The sequence below is a fragment of the Colletes gigas genome, unplaced genomic scaffold, assembly GCF_013123115.1.
Source record: "Colletes gigas isolate AHSC1104 unplaced genomic scaffold, ASM1312311v1 Colletes_gigas_Sc00015, whole genome shotgun sequence".
In the NCBI taxonomy this organism is placed as follows: Eukaryota; Metazoa; Arthropoda; class Insecta; order Hymenoptera; family Colletidae; genus Colletes; species Colletes gigas.
Window position 1 is genome coordinate 3506677 of NW_025106644.1, and position 21218 is coordinate 3527894.

Below are 21218 nucleotides of genomic sequence, written 5' to 3' on the forward strand. Positions count from 1 at the left end.
AATCTCAAATTAAATATACATCAAATATTTCAACAATTAAATATTTTAAACAACGTAAAATATAAATAATAATATAAAAAATTCTAAAATACACAATCTGACTAAAAAGGGTTGTATTTGATTTCCATAAGTACAGAACGAGAATCTCCATTTGACTACCTTGCAGAATACCCCAAATTGGGCCTCAGAGACCCACCCCATTTGCTCAAAAAATTTTTCAAAAAAATACAAACATATTCCATCAATCGTCTGGCTCGATCTCGTGATTACATCGACTCGCGATCGCTTTCTGTGAAGATCGAGAGGTCGTGTATTATTTTTGTCGTCAAACGGAATCCCCCGTGGCGCATATTGCAATTACAACCGGGGATACCCTCGCGCGGGTATCGGAAGCAATAAACGAAAAGGCGAGGAGGATGGAAAAATCGAGCCCGGCTCGCTTTGGAATTGTCCCGTGGTAAGCGAAAGTCGCGTTGGCGTCAGATAAAACAGCTGAAAATAGTGTCGCGTATCTGCGAACAGATACAACGATACACCCACGACGCACGGAGACGTCGAGACGCGGAGATAAATTAGTTTTTTACCCCGCGGTGCAACGCGACTAACTACGAGCACGGCCACGTGCAGGTTTTGCATTTTTACGAAACGATTCCGCCACTCCAGCGAGCACCAAACCCCCCACAAATCGTGGAGCGTGAAAAATTCTAGCAGACCACATTTTTTCCGGGGTAGAAATTCCTTGGGAACGAGCATTTACACGTGTGAATTGTCGAAGATGCCCAGAAGAATCTTGTCACGCTTTTGTTGCGGCCATTTTGTTAATTGGGGTGGACCCAGAATGGCGGGAAATTTGAATTTGGAAAGTGGTATGTCTCTGAGGACGAGTGAAATTTTATTTTTATTTCTATTGCATAGTCGTACAGTGGAAGAGTGTTGATTTGTATTGTGCGATAGGATAGTATAGATTTCTAATTGATAAATAACATTGAATGGGAATTTTAAAAGAATTCTGGAAAATATGGGAAGTAAATGAGGGATTCAGATGGACTGAATTCATAGATTAACTTTCTTAAGGACGATCTGGTCACTGGAAGTAGATTTATCTTCCTACGCCATTTTGTTGACCAGAAGTCCTCAACGGCGGGAAATTTGAATCTCAAAGTGGTACTAGTCCCTCAGAACAAAAGAATATACATTTCTAATAGAGAAATAACCTAAACAGGCATTTTAAAGTAGGACAGTAAAGATTTCTAATTGTAAAAGAACACTAAATAGGAATTTTAGAGAAATTTTGGAAAATATAAGAAGCAAATGAGAGATACAGAAGAAGCTAGATTAACTTTCTTATGTACAATCTGGTCACTGGATGTAGGTTTATCTTCCTACGCCATTTTGTTGACCAGGGCTCCACAATGGCGGGAAATTTGAATGTCAAAAGTGGTACTAGCCTCTCAGAACAAAAGAATATAAATTTCTAATAGAAAAAAAATTAAACAAGCCTTTTATCTATTGTATGGGGTTGTAAAAATGAAAGTACACGAGGGAATGGGGGTTGAAAAGGGTAGGAATGATTGGAGGAAGCAAACATCTGGCGGAGGTGGAACGAAATTCCGATTTCCCCCGGAAATTTGCAGTCTCCGACTCGGACGATCGTTGACCGATCAAAAGGTGACTCCGCGGATCGTTCTAGCAATTCGAGAGATGAAAGGAGTTCCGCCCAGGGGGATGCAACAGCGATCCTGGGAGAGCGTGGATCGTCGAGAGGGGCTGAAGGGGTATCGAGGAAACCGGGAAAACGACAATCCCGATAATACCCATAGTCGGAGTCGCGAATTTCGGTCCGGAATGATTTACGAAGCGACGACGGGATCGGCTCGACACCCCTTTTCGAAGCGGGATCCCGACAGGAACGCGATGCCAGATCGTCGAACAAAAGCGGCCATTGTCGCGACTGAAAATCAGAAACGGCGAGATCACTTCCGCCCCGTCTGTGCTCGAGTTCGAGGGTCGAGCGCCCGCTAGGCTCGTTCGCTTTCTCGCGTGAAATTGAGCCAAACAATGCGCGGCGCGCGCCGATCGATGGCCTCGCGCCGGCCCCGTGCAACAATTCCGCTGTATGTATTGCGATTCCTTCCAACCGTTTCCTTCGCGATATTTCACCGCCAATTGCCCCCCAATACTCCATATCCAGGAACAAACGCCCCAATACCATGTAAATGTAAAGAGTTTTTTGCGGTTATGATATGGAATTCGAGGATCGGGGTGCACGGGCGCGGAGTGGCGGGAAATTTGAATTTTAAAAGCGGTACGATCGCGATGGTTCGAATTGGGAGGGACGAGGGTGGATTTTAATTGTTGTATCGGGGTGATTTGTTTGATCCGGGAAGGGGTGATGAGGGTGGAGTCGGGGGAATCTTCGGGGTGGCGGGAAATTTGAATTTTAAAATGGGACGATGATAATGGGTCGACTTGAGAAAGATATCCAAGTCTCAATTTTAAATATTGCCATTGGGTTGGACCTGGAAACTGAAGAGGACTTGTGGGATTGTTCAGAGTGACGGGAAATTTGAATTTTGAAAATGATACTTTATATTTATATTTATATTTCATTGTTGCAAAATGGGGTACTATTTCGAATTGAAAGGGACAACTAAGCCTGAATTTTAGCTATTATATTGCCTTGATTTGTTAGATCTGGAAACCAGGAAACGGGGCTGGACTCATGGGATTCTTCAGAGTGGCGGGAAATTTGAATTTGAATAATGATACAATGGTAATGTTTCGAAATGAAAAAGAAAACTAAGTCTGAATATTAACTATCGTATTGAGTCGATTTCTTAGACCTGGAAACTGAAGACTAGAGTGAACTGACGAGATTTTCTTCAGAATAGTGGAAAATTTGAATATCAAAAATGGTAAAGAGCAAATTATTGATATTTCTATTGCATCAGTACAAAATAAAAGTGAAAAAGACGACTACGACTGAATTTTAACTATTAGATTGATTTGCTAGATCCAGAAACCAAAGACGAGGGTGGATTGGCGGGAAATTTGAACTTAAAAAATGGTAGAAAGCAAACTATTGATATTTCTATTACATATTCGCAAAATAGGATACTATTTCGAATTGAGAGAGACAATTAAGCCTGAATTTTTACTATTGAGTTGATTTGTTAGTCCCAGAAACCGTAGATTAAGGTGGGCTCATGGGATTCTTTAGAGTGGCGGGAAATTTGAATTACAAAAATGGTACAAAGCAAACTATTGATATTCCTACTGCATTGTCGCTAAACAGGACACTATTTCCAATCGAAAAAGACAACTAACCCTAAATTTTAACTTTTGCATAAAATAAATCTAGAAATAAAAATTTTATTCCAAAGTAGAAAACTCTCCTGAAGATTCCAACGTTTCAACCTATAATAAAACAATCTATTTCCCACATTACTATTCAAGAACTAGGAAATATTGCATAAAAGTGTTGAAAGAAACACGATTTACCACTCCTGCGCGAAAACAAACGAACCGCATCCGCAAAAAATGGCGCCCCTTTCGAACGAAATTCGTCATTAAATCGCCGCGCCGCGTTCGCCTCGATTATTCGTCCATGCAGTGCGCAAAAAAAAAAAAGAAAAAAAAACACACACAATTTCTGTCGTAAAAGAGCCACGGGGACCGAAAAGTTCAGCCGTAGGGAACGTCGCGGCGTGGAATCGATGCGGCGTCGTTGGCCGACGTCAGCGTAATATGAAAAATACATTCGCCGTGTCCCGTGAAATAACCAATTCCGTGGGTCTGCCGGTTATTTTTCCCCGTTTTCACCCGTGGCTGTCCATTTTTCCCGTGGAAAAATCCGCCCCGGCTGCATTCGCGACGGCACCGCGCGCCGTTTACATTGAACGTCGCTGAAATAAAACGGTCGCTCGTCGATTTTGCAGGTGGTTTTCCCGAGTGGCGGCCGTTAATTCTCCCCCCGCCCCTCCCTGCCCCCGCCCCACCTCACGTCTCACTCGTTCAACCTTTTCTGTTTCTCAGCTCCGGCGTGGGATGCACGGAGGGGGACGCCGAAGCGTCGAAGGTTTCGCGTTGCGTCGCGAAACGACATTTTTCCCTTTTTCTTTTTTTTTTATTTGCACTTTTTCAGACGGTTCGTCGTATTCGTACAATCGTCCGGTGAACAGGTGTCTCTTCGCTTAACGCGACGACTTACGTGCGCCATGGTTTTTTCTTCTTTTTTTTTTTTATTTCGACGCGCGTCCCGCGGCACAACTAATTAGGGAAAAAACGCGCAAGGTTAATTAGTAAGGAGACGTAATTAATGGAACGGGCAGGTTCTTGCTTATTCATCGGACAGATCCTCGCGATAGGGTGGATCTTTCATTTCTGCCTCCTCGTTTCTTTTATCCGGGACCTTTTATTCCCTCTCTCTTGCTCCTTCGACTTTCGCTGTATTTTTCCTTTTTTACCCATTTTTTTTTTTTTTTTTGAGCGCCCCGCTATTAGTCGCGGAATGATCACCAGAGTGGGGGGGAGGGTTAAAATGCCTCGACGCCGTACACTTGGCCCCGATTGTTCGCCTCGATGACGGTAATTTGACAGACAGGGGTTGCGTGCCGTACGCGAGACAAAAGTCGCGCGAAACAAATCGACCGGGAACGCCTCGAAAAGGGGGAAATCGCGAGGAGATCCTCCGTCGTCGAGTGTCGCCGAGCTTTCAAGCCCGGAGAAAATAAAAAAAAAAATACTATTCGACGCGTTTTACCACCCGATCGCTACGATCGACCGCGTCTATTCTACTTCGCTGTGCCCAAAAAACATATATAGAGCGTTTGGTCCCGGGAAAAATTTTGATGGGTGATTCTAGAGGCCAAAATACGTCGAAAATCAAGAATACAATTTCTCACCTCATGGCTCGTTAAAAAATTATTAACAGTTGTGCCTCTAGATAGGTAACTTGCGTAGAGGTGCAACTGTTCATAACTTTTTAACGAGCCATGAGGTGAAAAATTGTATTCTTGATTTTCGACGTATTTTGGCCTCTAGAATCTCCCATCAAAATTTTTCCCAAGGTTGAGCCTTCGTTAAAAAGTTATTAACAGTTGCACCTCTAGATAGGTAACTTGCGTATAGGTGCAAATGTTAATAACTTTTTAACGAAGCCTCAGTCTTGGGAGAAATTTTAATGGGGGTTTCTAGAGGCCAAAAGAAGACGAAAATCAAGAATACAATTTCCCACCTCATGGCTCGTTAAAAAGTTATTAACAGTTGCGCCTCTAGATAGTCAACTTGCGTAGAGGTGCAACTGTTAATAACTTTTTAACGAAGCCTCAGCCTTGGGACAAATTTTAATGGGGGATTCTAGAGGCCAAAAGAAGACGAAAATCAAGAATACATTTTCTCACCTCATGGCTCGTTAAAAAGTTATTAACAGTTGTGCCTCTAGATAGCCAACTTGCGTTTAGGCACAACTGTTAATATCTTCTTAACGAAGCCTCAGCCTTGGGATAAATTTTAAGGGGGGATTCTAGAGGCCAAAAGAAGACGAAAATCAAGAATACAATTTCTCACCTCTTGGCTCGTTAAAAAGTTATTAACAGTTGCGCCTCTAGATAGGTAACTTGCGTATAGGCACAACTGTTAATATCTTCTTAACGAAGCCTCCATCAACAAATTGGTATTCCTGATTTTCGTCTTATTTTGGCCTCTAGAATCTCCCATTAAAATTTTTCCCAGGGACGGTTGAACACACTGTATATGTACTATTGAATTTGCTTGTTTGTAATGCAATATACTTACTAAATAAGATTAGTACTCGCGTATGCAGTGATATGAAGATTTTACTCGGCACGTGGTGTTTTTAAATCCAAAACTTGCAATAAAAATGTTTCAAACTAGGCCTCCTCAGACAATTGTACATACATCTTTCTAGTGAAGGTTTAAAAGAGCACGAAATATAATTTAAGGAGATAAAATACATATTTGAGGGTGGAATACAGTGCTTGAAATGGCGTTTGAAGTTTGGAGGTTTCTCGCGTGAATTAAGTATTGTTTTTCGTATTGGAAAATGGCCATTTCGAGGCGTTGTTTGTCCCATCGCGACAGATTCGCCGGGAGTAGCAAGAATTTGAGCAAACCGAGCCGCACTCGTTCGCATTTTACGCGCTAATGACTTTTACCCCTTTCTGGCGCAAACATTTGTTCCAGCCGCTTCGATCCGCGATGTTCACTCGCGGCGTAAAACGGGAAAAAGAAATTTTAATCATGTTCCAGAGCGTTACGAAAGCACTCTAGTTTCCGGGGAAAGGTTCACGGGAGAATTCAATACCCTCAACCGTACTTGAAAACGCCATACGTTCCCTTAATTTTTCTCTGTGCATCGATGGAACTGTTACGATATCAAATAATACCATAATGATACCATGATTATGGGTAATATTTTTATTAACTAAATTGAGACGGTGATATTTATAAAATAGGTTTGTAAATTTAATGCAATTCATTTCAAAATATTAATTATAATTGCAATGTAAGCTATGTTGTTATGATTCAAATTTTGGGCACTGATTTTTGTAATCAGAATTAATTTGTCATTACTAAACGACCAATTGTAAATAATATCATGTGGGCATTGATATCTCTTTTCAATCTGAATTAATTTGTTATTAATAGATGATCAATTATTTTTAAATAGGGGTTGATTAATTCAAAATTGAGACTAAGTTGCATTTAAAAAATATGAAAACAACCCCAATGAGGTACCAGTTTAATAAAACAATAAAAGGAGTAAACAAAGAATTTATTGCACATATATATTCGTGGTCGAAGGGTTGAAGATAAGGGTAGGATATTAGGGGCCATGAAACTCTTTTCTAGTATCTTTTAGTGCAGATATTTACGATAATGTGGAAGCTCACAATTTCTCTAGAGGGGTGTTTTCACAGGACAGTTTCATAACCTAGAAAATATTACTCGAACTATATTTTTGGAAAGTTTTAATATTTTTCGAACCTTTCAAATTTATGGATAGACCTTTTATATTTACAATAGATATTTATAGTGAATTTAATCTACTAAACTGTTTTCAAAAATGCAAATCTCTTAAAATTCTCCATAAAAATAAAATCATTGCAGACAAATAAATAAATGAGCATCCAAGAGCAAGAATAACACAATTCATTATAAAACATTTCCATCCAGGGGTGGGTTAGCCCAGAACCAAAAACTAAAAAAAAACCCAGAAAAAAAATCTGTAGAAATGTCTGGGCGGGCGGGTGGCTTGGAATTACATCCCCCTTCGTAGGGAGGAAATCCGCGAGATCTCGAGGCTGTAGGGATTCTCCGGTCGCGCGCAGGTGGAGAACTCAATTCAGGGGTGGGTTTTGCTTGCATTTTCATTGTCTCGCCTCCCCGCGCGGGTTGCACGTCACCGTCGTCGTAGACGTCGTCGTCGACGTCGTTGTGGAGGTGGGGGACTCGAAAGGGGGTTTCCAGGAGGAAGAGTAAGAGCCTGGTGTAAGGGGGTGGAAGGGTGGTGGAGGCAGGAGCAGGAGGGGGTAAGCTAATCGTTGAGGCTGCAGCCCGGGGCGGCTGCATTTTTAAAAAACACTACCACGAACGCTCGTCGCGATACGCGTCGCGCGGAGAAACTGTTCTTTCGCCCACCCCTCGCTCCGTTCTTCCCCGCCTCTACCCACGGATACTCGCTAGGCAGTGGCCCCGGCGCATTGTGCCGAATGAATTGCACGTGTGCAGCCGGGCGCGCGTTACGCTTCTCGCGCGGGCTACTCTCGGGTGACCCTAAAAAAAGAGTAAATAGAATGCACCGCGCTGCCTCCGTAAATTGCGCTTCCACCGGTGTTTCCGTGTTTTGTGCGCTCGCGAGACGGATTAAAAGAGAAAAAGAAACGACTGCAGCGCCCTCGGTACGCGTTACGTGTTTTTTACCCCCGATTCCCCCCCACCCCCCTTCGCTGTTCCGTCTAAACATCTTCCCGTAGTTTGTCTCGTTGCAAAACCCCCGTGGAATCGCCCTCGACTTCACGGTTCTTCCCCCGAACCCATCCAACAGAGAATTGTACCACGAATTTTTCGCTTTTTACGACAGTTTTGGTACTATATCTATGGTAATGATCTTCGAATATGAATAATAAAATTGATCACCAGGAGGTTGGGAATTTTTTGACGAGGGAAAATAGTGTTTTATTAAAATCATCCCTTAGTTTCTAGCTTCTCCGCTTAAAAAAGTGAACACTATTTTTATAATGTGGCTATTCTATTTGCAATTGAAAAAGCTAGTATAATATTACTATTTTCAAATATAAATAATGATAAAATCGATCACCCAACAAGGGTAGGAATTTTCTTTGGGGGGTAAATAGTGTTCTATTAATTCTATTCTTTAGTTTCTATTTTTATAATGTTGCAATGAAGAAATTTACTAGTAAATCAATAAAAAAATTCTGTGATAAAATAGTAGGTTATGTTTGATATTGAAATTTGCACAGAATTAATGGAGAAAGGATTCACTGAGAATTTTCTGTCGATAATTACCGCGGGCGTGCGTTGGTCAGCCGAAAGAATAGTCGGCCATTGCAAAAGCTTCGTTTGCCAGATGACTCGGGCAGAACGAGCGATTTGCAGCGTCATCTCGCCATCCTGGCGCTGATATCCTCAACCGTGAAGAATCTTGTTTTTCTTTAACGGTCCATTCTATCTCGCTCCACGGAAAAAGCTCCCCCAAGAATTTTTTTTTCCCCCCCCAAAAAACAACGCAGCCACCAAACGTCTTTTATTAACACTAAATTTACGAAATAGGTCAATTTGACACGAGATTCTAACCTTTTCAAGAAAATAATCATGAACATTTTTAAAACAATGTCTATAGCATGGGAATAAATTTTATTTATCAGATAATAGTATGTATAACTATTTTTTTAAATAAAAATTAAGGCCTTGTATACAAAATTTGTATTGCAAGTCTTGGATCCATTCAAATATGTATTTTATCCTCTTTTTAAATTACATTTCAACTATATTTCATGTTTTTTTAGCCTCCATAACCTCTAATCTCTAATCATATATACAATTGTCTGTAGAATTAATTTTTTAAATAGAAATCAAGGCCTTGTATACAAAATTTATATTGCAAGTTTTGGAATTATTCAAGTATGTATTTTATCTTATTTTTAAATTATATTCCAACTGTATATTGCACTATTTTAAACCTCCATCAGTTAATAGTATGTATAATTGTTTGATGAATTACTTTCTTAAATAGAAAACAAGGCCTTGTATACAAAATTTTTATTGCAAGTCTTGGATCCACTCAAATATGTATTTTATCCTCTTTTTAAATTACATTTCAACTATATTTCATGTTTTTTTTAACCTCCATAACCTCTAATCTCTAATCATTTATACAATTGTCTGTAGAATTAATTTTGTAAATAGAAATCAAGGTCTTATATACAAAATTTGTATTGCAAGTTTTGGAATTATTCAAGTATGTATTTTATCTTATTTTTAAATTATATTCCAACTGTATTTTGCACTATTTTAAACCTCCATCAGTTAATAGTATGTATAATTGTTGGAAGAATTACTTTCTTAAATAGAAAACAAGGCCTTGTATACAAAATTTTTATTGCAAGTTTTGGATCCACTCAAATATGTATTTTATCCTCTTTTTAAATTACATTTCAACTATATTTCATGTTTTTTTTAACCTCCATAACCTCTAAGCTCTAATCATATATACAATTGTCTGTAGAATAAATTTTTTATATAGAAATCAAGGCCTTGTATACAAAATTTGTATTGCAAGTTTTGGAATTATTCAAGTATGTATTTTATCTTATTTTTAAATTATATTCCAACTGTATATTGCACTATTTTAAACCTCCATCAGTTAATAGTATGTATAATTGTTTGATGAATTACTTTCTTAAATAGAAAACAAGGCCTTGTATACAAAATTTTTATTGCAAGTTTTGGATCCACTCAAATATGTATTTTATCCTCTTTTTAAATTACATTTCAACTATATTTCATGTTTTTTTTAACCTCCATAACCTCTAATCTCTAATCATTTATACAATTGTCTGTAGAATTAATTTTTTAAATAGAAATCAAGGCCTTATATACAAAATTTGTATTGCAAGTTTTGGAATTATTCAAGTATGTATTTTATCTTATTTTTAAATTATATTCCAACTGTATTTTGCACTATTTTAAACCTCCATCAGTTAATAGTATGTATAATTGTTGGAAGAATTACTTTCTTAAATAGAAAACAAGGCCTTGTATACAAAATTTTTATTGCAAGTTTTGGATCCACTCAAATATGTATTTTATCCTCTTTTTAAATTACATTTCAACTATATTTCATGTTTTTTTTAACCTCCATAACCTCTAATCTCTAATCATTTATACAATTGTCTGTAGAATTAATTTTTTAAATAGAAATCAAGGCCTTATATACAAAATTTGTATTGCAAGTTTTGGAATTATTCAAGTATGTATTTTATCTTATTTTTAAATTATATTCCAACTGTATTTTGCACTATTTTAAACCTCCATCAGTTAATAGTATGTATAATTGTTGGAAGAATTACTTTCTTAAATAGAAAACAAGGCCTTGTATACAAAATTTTTATTGCAAGTTTTGGATCCACTCAAATATGTATTTTATCCTCTTTTTAAATTACATTTCAACTATATTTCATGTTTTTTTTAACCTCCATAACCTCTAAGCTCTAATCATATATACAATTGTCTGTAGAATTAATTTTTTAAATAGAAAACAATACTTTCTATGAAAAATTTTTATTGCAATTTTTGGATCCCTTCAAATATGTATTTTATCCTCCTTTTAAATTACATTTCGACTGTATTTCATGTTCTTTTTAACCTCCATAACCTCCAATCTCTAATCATATATACAATTGTCTGAAGAATTATTTTTTTAAATAGAAAACAATACTACCATCTATGAAAAATTATTTTTGCAATTTTTGGATTTATTTCCCGATACGAAGAATAATTTTCTCATCGATTTAGCAATATATTTATTGTAAATAAAGATTGTAGGGTGGCAATTTGAGTCGATTTATTATTTTACAACGCACAGTTGTATCTTTTCCATCGAAAATGGCGGGTTTCAACCCTTCGACAAGTAACTAACGTCAATCTAAATCAATTCGATGGTCGCCTCGATCGACGGCTATCTTCGTCCCTTCGCCCCGGGCCCGTCGGCCCGTGAAATAGTCGACGGGCGTTTGATTTATCGTCCAGGTGTCATTTAATATGCCGATGAATCTGGATCAAGCCGCACCCCTGACGCGATAAATTCATCGTGGTATTTAGGAGGGTTGAGAAGAACGCGAGCCTCCCTGAAAAATGGCCATTGTTGCGTGGAGGCACAATACAGGAAGCCTAATTGCCCTTTACACTCGCATTATGCATCCAGTCGACCGTGGAACACCAAATTAAAATTAACATTCAAATTCAAAATCGAAAATGACTCGAAAATTCGAGTTCTATTTTTGCAACCCCTTATTTGATATTTTAAAACAAAAATTTATGAATTTTTCTGGAAGATCTATATTTTATTTTTGGACAATTGTAATTTTTATATTTTAAATGAGATTTATGGATGTCAAAAGGAGTTGCATCCTATACAAAATGGCCATCTCACTCCATTATAAATACAAACAAATTCTAAAATCTAATTAATGATAAATGAAACAATTATTGAAACTTTACACCTGAGGCTGCCAAATGCAGGTGAAAATTTTTTTATTACTCAAAATTTCGTCTGACCTATGAAACCTATAATTCACTTGTCGACTTCATTTACAAATCAACCCTCCTGCTAAAAAAGTATCTCTGTGAAGGTTGTATTCATTTATTCAAAAAGAAACAGCCTTTATAAAGAACTAGAATACAAAGACACAGAGATCAGGTAAATCCAAGTTAAAAATGTGAGCCAAACAAATCAACCCTTATTGTGAAATTTCAAGAAAAATTAATATAAATAGAATTTAAATTAAAATATCAAAATTAGTAGTCAATTGTCAGATAACAAAAAAAAGATCATCCTAACCCAGACCTAACCCTTTATAAAGAACTGAGAGATGAAAATTCAATTTTTCCAATTGAATGGGGAACTTTTTCAGGTATGTGGGTTGAAGATCTCGAGTTTGGCGGAGAGCTAATAGAAACGGTGTCGCGGAGGAGCCGCTTTGCCAGGCTTAGCTGGCTGATTAATCTCGTTTTTCTTGGACCCAGCTCGATGGTTCGCGAGATTTAACAATTTAAGGGCCCTCTCCACCCCCGCCCCCGTGGGGTGGCGAAAGTGTTAACGCGATTCCAGGGACGAGTGGATAATGAGATCGAAAAGTGGCTCCAGCCAGCGTGAAAAATCCTGTCTCTCCGGGTTTCTAATGGGTCTGTGGCCGCGACTAACGACCGCGGGAACGGCTCGCGTTCTCGCCGCTCCTCGTTTACCTTCTTCGCGGCCGTAACGCCCGGTCTCTGGCTCCCGACAATTAGACCTCACGCATTGTGCGTCGTCGACAATGAGCCATCGTTCGCCTGGCATCTCATTTCCTTCGAGAAAAACGCCGCCACTCTCCGAACGGACCCCCACGACCCCCTCTCGAGCCACCCCTTCGAGACTTCTCCCCCTTTCAAAATTTATTAGCGAAAAATACTTTGGGACCCTCGTGAAATTTCAAGAAAAATGAATTAAATTTTTTAATTTCGTTGAAAAATTTGTCCATCTACTCGAATTTTTTTCTCGAAAGTGGGTAGGATATCGAGGGTATGTCTACTCACCAAAAATGATTGAAATTGACCCCCTTAGCTAAAAATAATTTTTTTAGAACGATTTGAAATTTTTGGTTTTCGTCGAATGTAGGGATTTACCTGTCGATTTTCCTTAAGAATTCGTTTTTGATTTTTAATAATTTTATTTGACGTCCTAGAGAAAAGTTGTCTAAAACTTTTTTGTAGGTACACATGAGTTCTAATTCCTCCTAAAATTTCATTGAAATATATTCACAAGTGTAGGAGTTATGGTCGTTTGGAAGTTGAACCATTTTTATGGGCTCTCCCTCATTTTGCGATGTCAAGGATCAACTTTTTGATAATTTTTGGAATTTCTACATATTCTCCGCCAAAATACGCGTCGTTTGCCTTTTGAAACATTAAAATCGTCCAATCCGTTCAGAAGTTATGACATTTTAAAGATTCGCATGAATATTCTAGCAGACATTTCTAGCCAGAAATGATATTTTCGGTAAGGAATTTTTTTCTCGAAAATGGTTAGGATTTCGAGGGTATGTCTGTTCACCAAAAATGATTGTAATTGAGCCCCACAACCGAAAATAATTTTTCCAGAACGATTTGAAAATTTTTTTTCTCGCCGAGAAATTTAGGCACCCTATCCCTGTCGATTTTTCTTAAAAGTTCGTTTTTGATTTTTAGTAATTTAGTTTGACGCCCTAGAGAAAAGTTGTCTAATACTTTTTTATAGGTATACATGAGCTCTACTTCTCCCCAAAATTTCATTGAAATATATTCACTATTGTAGGAGTTATGGTCGTTTGAAAATTGGACCACTTTTATGGGCTCTCCCTCATTTTGCGATGTCAAGGATCAACTTTTTGATAATTTTTGGAATTTCTACATATTCTCCGCCAAAATACGCGTCGTTTGCCTTTTGAAACATTAAAATCGTCCAATCCGTTCAGAAGTTATGACATTTTAAAGATTCGCATGAAAATTCTGGCAGACATTTCTAGCCAGAAATGATATTTTCGGTAAGGAATTTTTTTCTCGAAAATGGTTAGGATTTCGAGGGTATGTCTGTTCACCAAAAATGATTGTAATTTACGTCTGTAACTAAAAATAATTTTTTCAGAATGATTTGAAATTTTTTAATTTAATTTTTTAATAACTTTTTGATGAAGTCAAGAAATTGATATTCTTGATTTTCGTCTTATTTTGGCCTCTAGAATTTCCCATTAAAATTTGTCCTAAGGGTGGTCGAACACCCTGTATATTGAGAAATTTCCTAATATTTTCAATAAATTATATGCAATGCAAAAAACAATTGCACGATTCTATATTTAGCTTCACAAATATTTTTGAATTATATTTACTATATATTGACTCTAAAAAAAACTGAGCCATCTCACCTCTAACAACTATAGAAAAATTTCCCAATATCACTAAGAAATTACCTTGCACTAGCAACGTTAAAAAAAAGCATCTCAAATAAAAATTTCAAAAAATCTATTTAAATCTAAATTTAAAGAGGGTCGATTTCCCATCGATGTCCAAACGCGTGGCCAATTTAGAGGTCCCGTGGCGATCGTAGAGGGCAGCAACAATGGACGCGAAATAAGTTGTCGCATAAATACGGTCTCCCAGGAAGCCCTCAATACTATCTCTCGCGAAGGAAGTCGGCCGTGCTCGATTCCACGTACTGCCACGGTATAAATCAGATAGGATCTCGCGTAAAGTCGACGATACGCGACTGGCTGAGAACGCCAGCCCCTCTGTTTCTCTCACCCCCTTGCTCACTCCACCCCCGGTTGCCGTAGCTCGGGGCTGAACAACTTCCTATCCATTGTCGCGTATCGCAGCGGGCTCTTCCTCGTCGCGGAGCGAGATGTTATTTTTTTATTTGGACAAAGGATCCTCCTCGGCGTGTTATTACCCCCCGTGCCACCGTTACTCCCTCCGTGCGACGGAGTCTGCGGCCGCGAGGGGTTGGAAATTAAAAGAGGGATGGTTTTTCACGTCGGAATATTCACGGCGGGCCAGCTCGTCATCGCCGAGCGTGTTCGAGAGATCACTCGTCAGACGCTCGACCTTTCGAGGGTGGAAAAACCCGGGGCTCACCCCGTCGACGTCGCTTTTCGATATCGCGAAAATTACCACGCCCGAAACTACTCGATTTAATTACGATAATTTCACTTAGAAAACCTCGCTTCCACATACTTTTTTTTTTTCGTTAATAATTACACGAAATTTTCACCCCCCACCCCCCCTCTTCACGAGGGAATTTGCGTGGAAAACGGGGAAAATGCATTTATGTTGCTTCTAAAAACAGATCCAACTATCTATTTAAGGGGAAAATGTACCGTTTCGAGATTTTGAGTTTTGGAATTTTTAATTTTTTTTTTTTTGAATTTTTGAATTTTTGAATTTTATATTAATAATTATTTGAAATTTTTTTAATAATCCTCCATCAGTATTATTTTATGAATAATTTAAAGTTGTTTTCCCATTTGCCAATTTGGTAAAAGTCAACGTTAAGTAAAATGATTCAGTTGAGTTTGGGAGTCCACTTGAGGGTGTCTGGACGACTTTGTCGGAGTGGAAATATTTTTGCTAGGTGTTTTGGGCAGTAAAATTGAGGCCACCCACTGTTCAAAGACGATCGGGAAGTATACGACCCTGGACGCACATGGCACCCTGGCATCCAGAGAGCAAACATTCTTTAAGAGATAAGGAATTTTTGTGAGTATACGACCCACTTACGCCGGGACCTTGTCGGGCTTTTTATTTTTACGATCGACGATTTTTACGAGCACGATCCAGAAGTCAGGAAAATATTTTAATATTTCATATATTCATAAGCATTGTGTTCATTCAAAGCAAATTTAAATATCAACAAAATATGGTTTTTATTATATAACAGTAATTTATTATTGTAGTATAGTTTATTTAATAATTTGAGGAGCTATGTCATCAAAACAGAAGCTAGAAACTAAGGGATGAACACCTTCAAACAATTTTAATATTTCATAACATGTTCATAGATTGTTTTTTTACAAATAAAAAATAGCAAAAAGTAGAAGTAGAATCCTAATTTGTTGTTAAAACAGACTCTATAAAACTATTATTAAAGCCTTAGGAATTTGCCTCAGGAGTCAACAAAATCTCCCATTAATTAAATGCATAAATTAAAATTGATAAATTTAGAAATTTCCCCCCAAAAATTGCAATAGAATTTTACTTTTCATTAATTAAGTAACATTAAACACGCTGAGAATTATCCCGATTTCTGCTGGAAGATTAACGCAAGGGGATGAAGGGGGATGAGACTCTGAGCAAAGTTTGCAAATCCTCGTCTTACAATCCGCCGCCACGATAGCGGAGGATACAAGGGTTGTTTGCATCAATCGTGTTTGTTTCCCCGATTGATAATTAACCCGTCCTCGTGGGTCGAGTCGCGATCATCGATCTTCCGAGGCGAGAGATCGATCAGGGCGTTGACCGAGCCCCAGGTCAGTCCTTAATTCGATTCCGTCCGGAACCGGGAATCTCCATTGGACGCACGCGATCCGAGAGATTCGGTTCCAGCGTGACACTGGTGCGGTGGACGAGTATCCGATGGCTAATTAAGCGGCCTCTAATATTAACGCCGGCCGACCCGCGCGATAATTGCACGCTCCGAGTCCGAGGCCGACACAGGAATGTTGGGGAACCACCCGCTGTCTTGGGAACACGAATCTTTCAACGCTAATGCATTCCCATATACGTCTTTTACGAGGCAAGGTATTTTTAATTTTTGCGTCATGTGTAGAGAAAGCTGTGCTGGCTGGTAATCATGCAAACATCCTGCATACAAATTTAAATTCATTTTCAATCGATTAGACAATTTATAATTCGGTTTTATTGCTGAGACTTTTTTGGGTGCATAGTGTCAAAGTACATGTCAAAATAAACGTAGAAGATAAAATAAAAAATGATAGATGTTGCATGCATCGGATAGGGGATGAAATACCCTTTAAAATGAGTGGTCGAACGAGTCGATAGCTTTATTAGTTCCGGAGATATAGCGATTTTAGTTTCGAGTCGATGCGGTGGCTAGTTTCGGAGTTTCGAGGCTCCAAAGGGTCAATGACCGCGCGTGTAAATAGTAAACAGTAAACAGTACTATAAAACTAGGTCGCGACAGTCGCGTTCGTGGTGCAGCACGATGCACATGCGACAAAGAGGTCCGACGCATCAGACGAAGACAGAGATGGTCGAATTAAAAAAATTACCTTTCACATAAATTACGATATCTCCGAAACGGAATGTCCGATCGTCAAAAACCAAAAACTGTTTTGAAGAGGAAGGTTTACCGCTGCTAACGATCGCCGAGTTTTGCAAAAAACGCTAGTAGTTTCGAAATTACAGGTGTCTAAAGTTTTAGTAATTTTAATACTCGTTGATATAGGCGAATAACGAGAGATGGAGAAAATTGGAAAATTGCTTTTTATATAAACTGCGATATCTCGAAAACGGGAAGTCGGATCGAGAAAAACCATAAACCATTTTCAAAGAGGAAGCTTTGCCCCTGCTAATGGCGGTTTAATTTTGAATAAAGCTTCAATAGTTTCGGAACTACAAGCGTGTAAAGTTTTAGTATTTTTAATGAGGGAAACTCGTGTAGAATGGTAAAACGAGAAGTGATATTTGACAATTTTTTTATAGCGTAAGGGTTTGATGTAACTTAATGTCACCCCCAAATGTCTCTACATTTTCCATTTTTGTATTTTAACGAATAAAGAAGGTCCAATGGTGAAAGAAATATGGGTTGAGGTTAGGTTTTCATTAACGATTTTCATTAATTAATATTTTCTTAAGCATGCATCACCCTTATTTTACTACCCTTCCACAGTACGATTTTTCTTGCATTTAGAAAAATTTCCACCTTCACTTACATCGTATTATAATTTGAATTTCAATGGATTATTAATTTTAAATTCATCCTTTCACCTCCAAATGCCTCCCCATTTTCCATTTTTCTATTTTAACCAACAAAGAAGATCCCAAGAAAGAAACACGGGGGGCTGGCAATTCGGCGCTTCCTCCAGCGATAATTTTCGATCGCACCCCGGGACAAACTGCATTTCCATTAACGATTTCCCCCCTTCGTTCGCGTTTCAAAGCATCCACCGCGGGGTGAAAAGGGTCGCGTTCCTCGAAATCCCGCGACTAGACGAAAGGCACCCCCGTCACGGGGCGGAGGGGGTGGTGGTGGCGGAAAACGGTCGCGCGTCGAAGAAAACGTTCCCATCGTCATTATCATTATTATATTTATCGCAATTATCAAAAGGAATCGAGCCCCGGCGACGGGGTATTAAGCACGCGCTAAATGTACTCGTTGCTCGGTGCACTTCACCGGGTTGCCAGCAGCGTGTAATAATAATTACGAAACGATACATGATAACGAGGTGCCGGGTCCGCTAACGACGCCCTGGCGTCGTTTCTCTCCACCACCCCCCATCAACCATTTCACCACTATTTCTCTCTCTTCTTCCCACCCCGTACTCGACGTTTCCCCCGATTTAATAATATGTACTTTTTCTTTTTTCGCAAATTTCTTCATTATTCATTCAGTATCGCCGACCCCCCCATTCCACCCCCGACGCGTACATATTTTTTTTTCGTCGCTTTAACTGCGTTCCCTCGCCCCTCACGGGGGTGGAAGAGGCCGTCCCCCCGTTTCACGCGTGTTTTCAGGAATAAAAAAAAAAAAAAAATGAGAAAAATGGTAACATTATATATATTCCTCCCTCTTCCCTTTTCATTAAAAATTTTAAATCATTAAAACGCGCGTCTACGCCCGTCGACGCCATATTGGGCAGCCACGGGGTTCGAGGGCAAATTATCTTGCTTAATTAATGTCGCGCTGGGCGGATAAATTGGACAGGGACGAGACGCGGGTCCATCGCGAATCGATCTCGCCGCGTATTCGACCCTTTTCTTCCCCGCCCCTGGAAAAACCCACCCCTTATGCCATCCGGTCCGCCGCGACTTCTGCGCGTCTCTCTTTGACCGGGGACCACGCGTAATTCTCCGCACAGGAGGCGTTTGATCTGCGCTTTTGCGGAGAAAGGGCGATTAAAAAGTGCCGTGAGAATAACATAGCCGCGGTAAAAATCCCCGTCGCTTCGAATCCAACCGCCCCTTCGAGGGGGGTGAACTGTCCTCCGCGTCGTCGTCCTCCCCCCCTGCCCCCCCTCGAAACGAGTCTACGTTCGTACTTTGTCGATTAAGCAACGGGACCGTGAATCAGCTCGGATTAACGCTGTATATCGGTTTATCGGTTTCGAAACTCGCGCTTAAAATTAATCGCGCGATGGTCTCGCGTCGCCGTTATTAATTAAATGGCGGGCGTGCACGAGTGGCGTCGCGGCTCGTTAAAAAATCCGCGTGTTTAAGCGCGAAGGTACGCCGCGGTCCATTATCGCGCGACGCTCCGCCGCGTTAAACGATATAATATCTTCTTTCGGGGCCGATAATAACGATTCCCAGGCTCGCATTAATTGCGAATCTGTCGGGTTTTGTGTCTGGAACACGCCCACGCGGCGAAATCGTTAGTTGGTAGGCGGGGGGAGGAGTTCCTCGTTAAAGCGTTGGAATTGTACCTCGATAAAGCACAGAGGTGTCGTTTTCTGGTTTACTCGGATTTTTTTGAGGATTTTTGGTGATGTTTGTGTAGTTTGAGAGGTTTAGTTACTGTTTCTTGAGGTAATTTGATTTTTATATACGGGGGAATTAATATTATTGGAATTTGGTTTGATGGAATTAAGAATTGAAAGTGTTTGACTGGTTTTGTTGACTGAGTACTGTTGATTTTGTACTGTAAACCTTGAATCGAGTCGTGGGAGATATTTAGTAAGGTTTGAGAAAGAGTTCCTCGTTAAAGCGTCGCCCAACTCCCTCGATAAAACGTTCAGAAGTCGTTTTTTGGTTTATTCAGATTCTTTTGGGGATTTTTGGTGATGTTTATGTAGTTTGAGAGGTTCAGTTACTGTTTCTTGAGGTAATTTGATTCTTTATCGACGGGAGAATAAATATTATTGGAATTTGGTTTGATAAAATGGTGAATTAAAATTGTTTCACTTGTTTCGTTGAGTAAATACTGTTGTTATTGTACTGTAAACCTTGAATCGAGTCGTGGGAGATATTCAGTAGGGTTTGAGAAAGGGTTCCTCGTTAAAGCGTCGCCCAACTCCCTCGATAAAACGTTCAGGAGTAGTTTTTTGATTCATTCTCATTCTTCTGGGACTTTTTAGTAATATTTACGTATCTTGAGAAGTTTACTTCATTTTCCTGAGACAATTTGATTTTTTATCGACGGGGAAATGAATATTATAAGAATTTGTTTGGATAAAACAGAGAAATGAAATTGTTTGACTGGTTTCGTTGACTAAATTCGTACCATAAACCTTGAATCGAGTCGTGGTAGATATTATACTGCAATAGCACTGCCATTAGAGTGCAAAGGGGTGTAATTAAAAATTCTCTATATAATTCCACCCCTAAAATTCTAAAAAAATAAAGACAAAGCAATAGTTTCATGATGAAAAAATCTAACGATGATAAATTTCTGTAAATAAATAAGAATATTAATTAAGAAAATGTTTACTCACATTGTATGTCGATTTTGACTGGCGAACTCTCGATGGAGTATCCAGTCTCGTCGTGAGTGGCCACGCAGACGAAGTTCCCACTATCCAGGATACGATTCACCCTGGTGATTCGAAGGTCGCCGTTGTACAGGTGCCTCCTAGGGCTCGGTGCCAGGGGCTGACCGTCGATTTTCCAGGAATACTTGACGCTGGCTGTCGGCTGGGCCTCGCATCTCAGACGAACGGGGGATCCCTCGACCACAGAGTGTTCGCCGGGGCTCACGGAGAAGTACAGGTCGCCGTCTTGCCCGAAAGCCGCTGCCACTGCACAAACACGTCCATCAAACGTTACACGGGCCAATGAAATTACCTTCAGACTCCCTATTGTGACGCTCGTGGGTCAAGAACTACTCAAATTCCAAACAAATATTAAATAAACTCGGGGTAAATCGACACTGGTATTCCAGTTGCTTGGAATATTTTTTTTTTGTTATTATCACTCTTATTTAATATCTGAACCTATGCATTCACCAATATATGTGTTATTGTATTGGTCAATACATTTACTCAAAAATTATTGACTTAATAATTGTGATTATAATAATTAGAATTAGAATAATTAGAATAATTAGAATTTTAGAATAATTATAATAATTAGAATTTTAGAATAATTATAATTGAAATGATTAGAATTAGAATAATTATAATTGAAATGACTAGAATTAGAATAATTATAATTGAAATGACTAGAATTAGAATAATTATAATTGAAATGACTAGAATTAGAATAATTAT

The 21218-nt window shown here is 39.1% G+C and overlaps 1 protein-coding gene across 1 annotated transcript in view; it reads right to left on the reverse strand.

Moving 5' to 3' along the window:
- Positions 1-21218, reverse strand: part of LOC122399764 (tyrosine-protein kinase-like otk) — an 82129-nt gene that overhangs the window by 38546 nt on the left and 22365 nt on the right. Inside the window, exon 2 of the mRNA XM_043400701.1 lies at positions 20445-20747. Within this exon, the coding sequence (XP_043256636.1) occupies positions 20445-20747 (303 nt within the window). The remainder of the gene's footprint in view (positions 1-20444; positions 20748-21218) is intronic.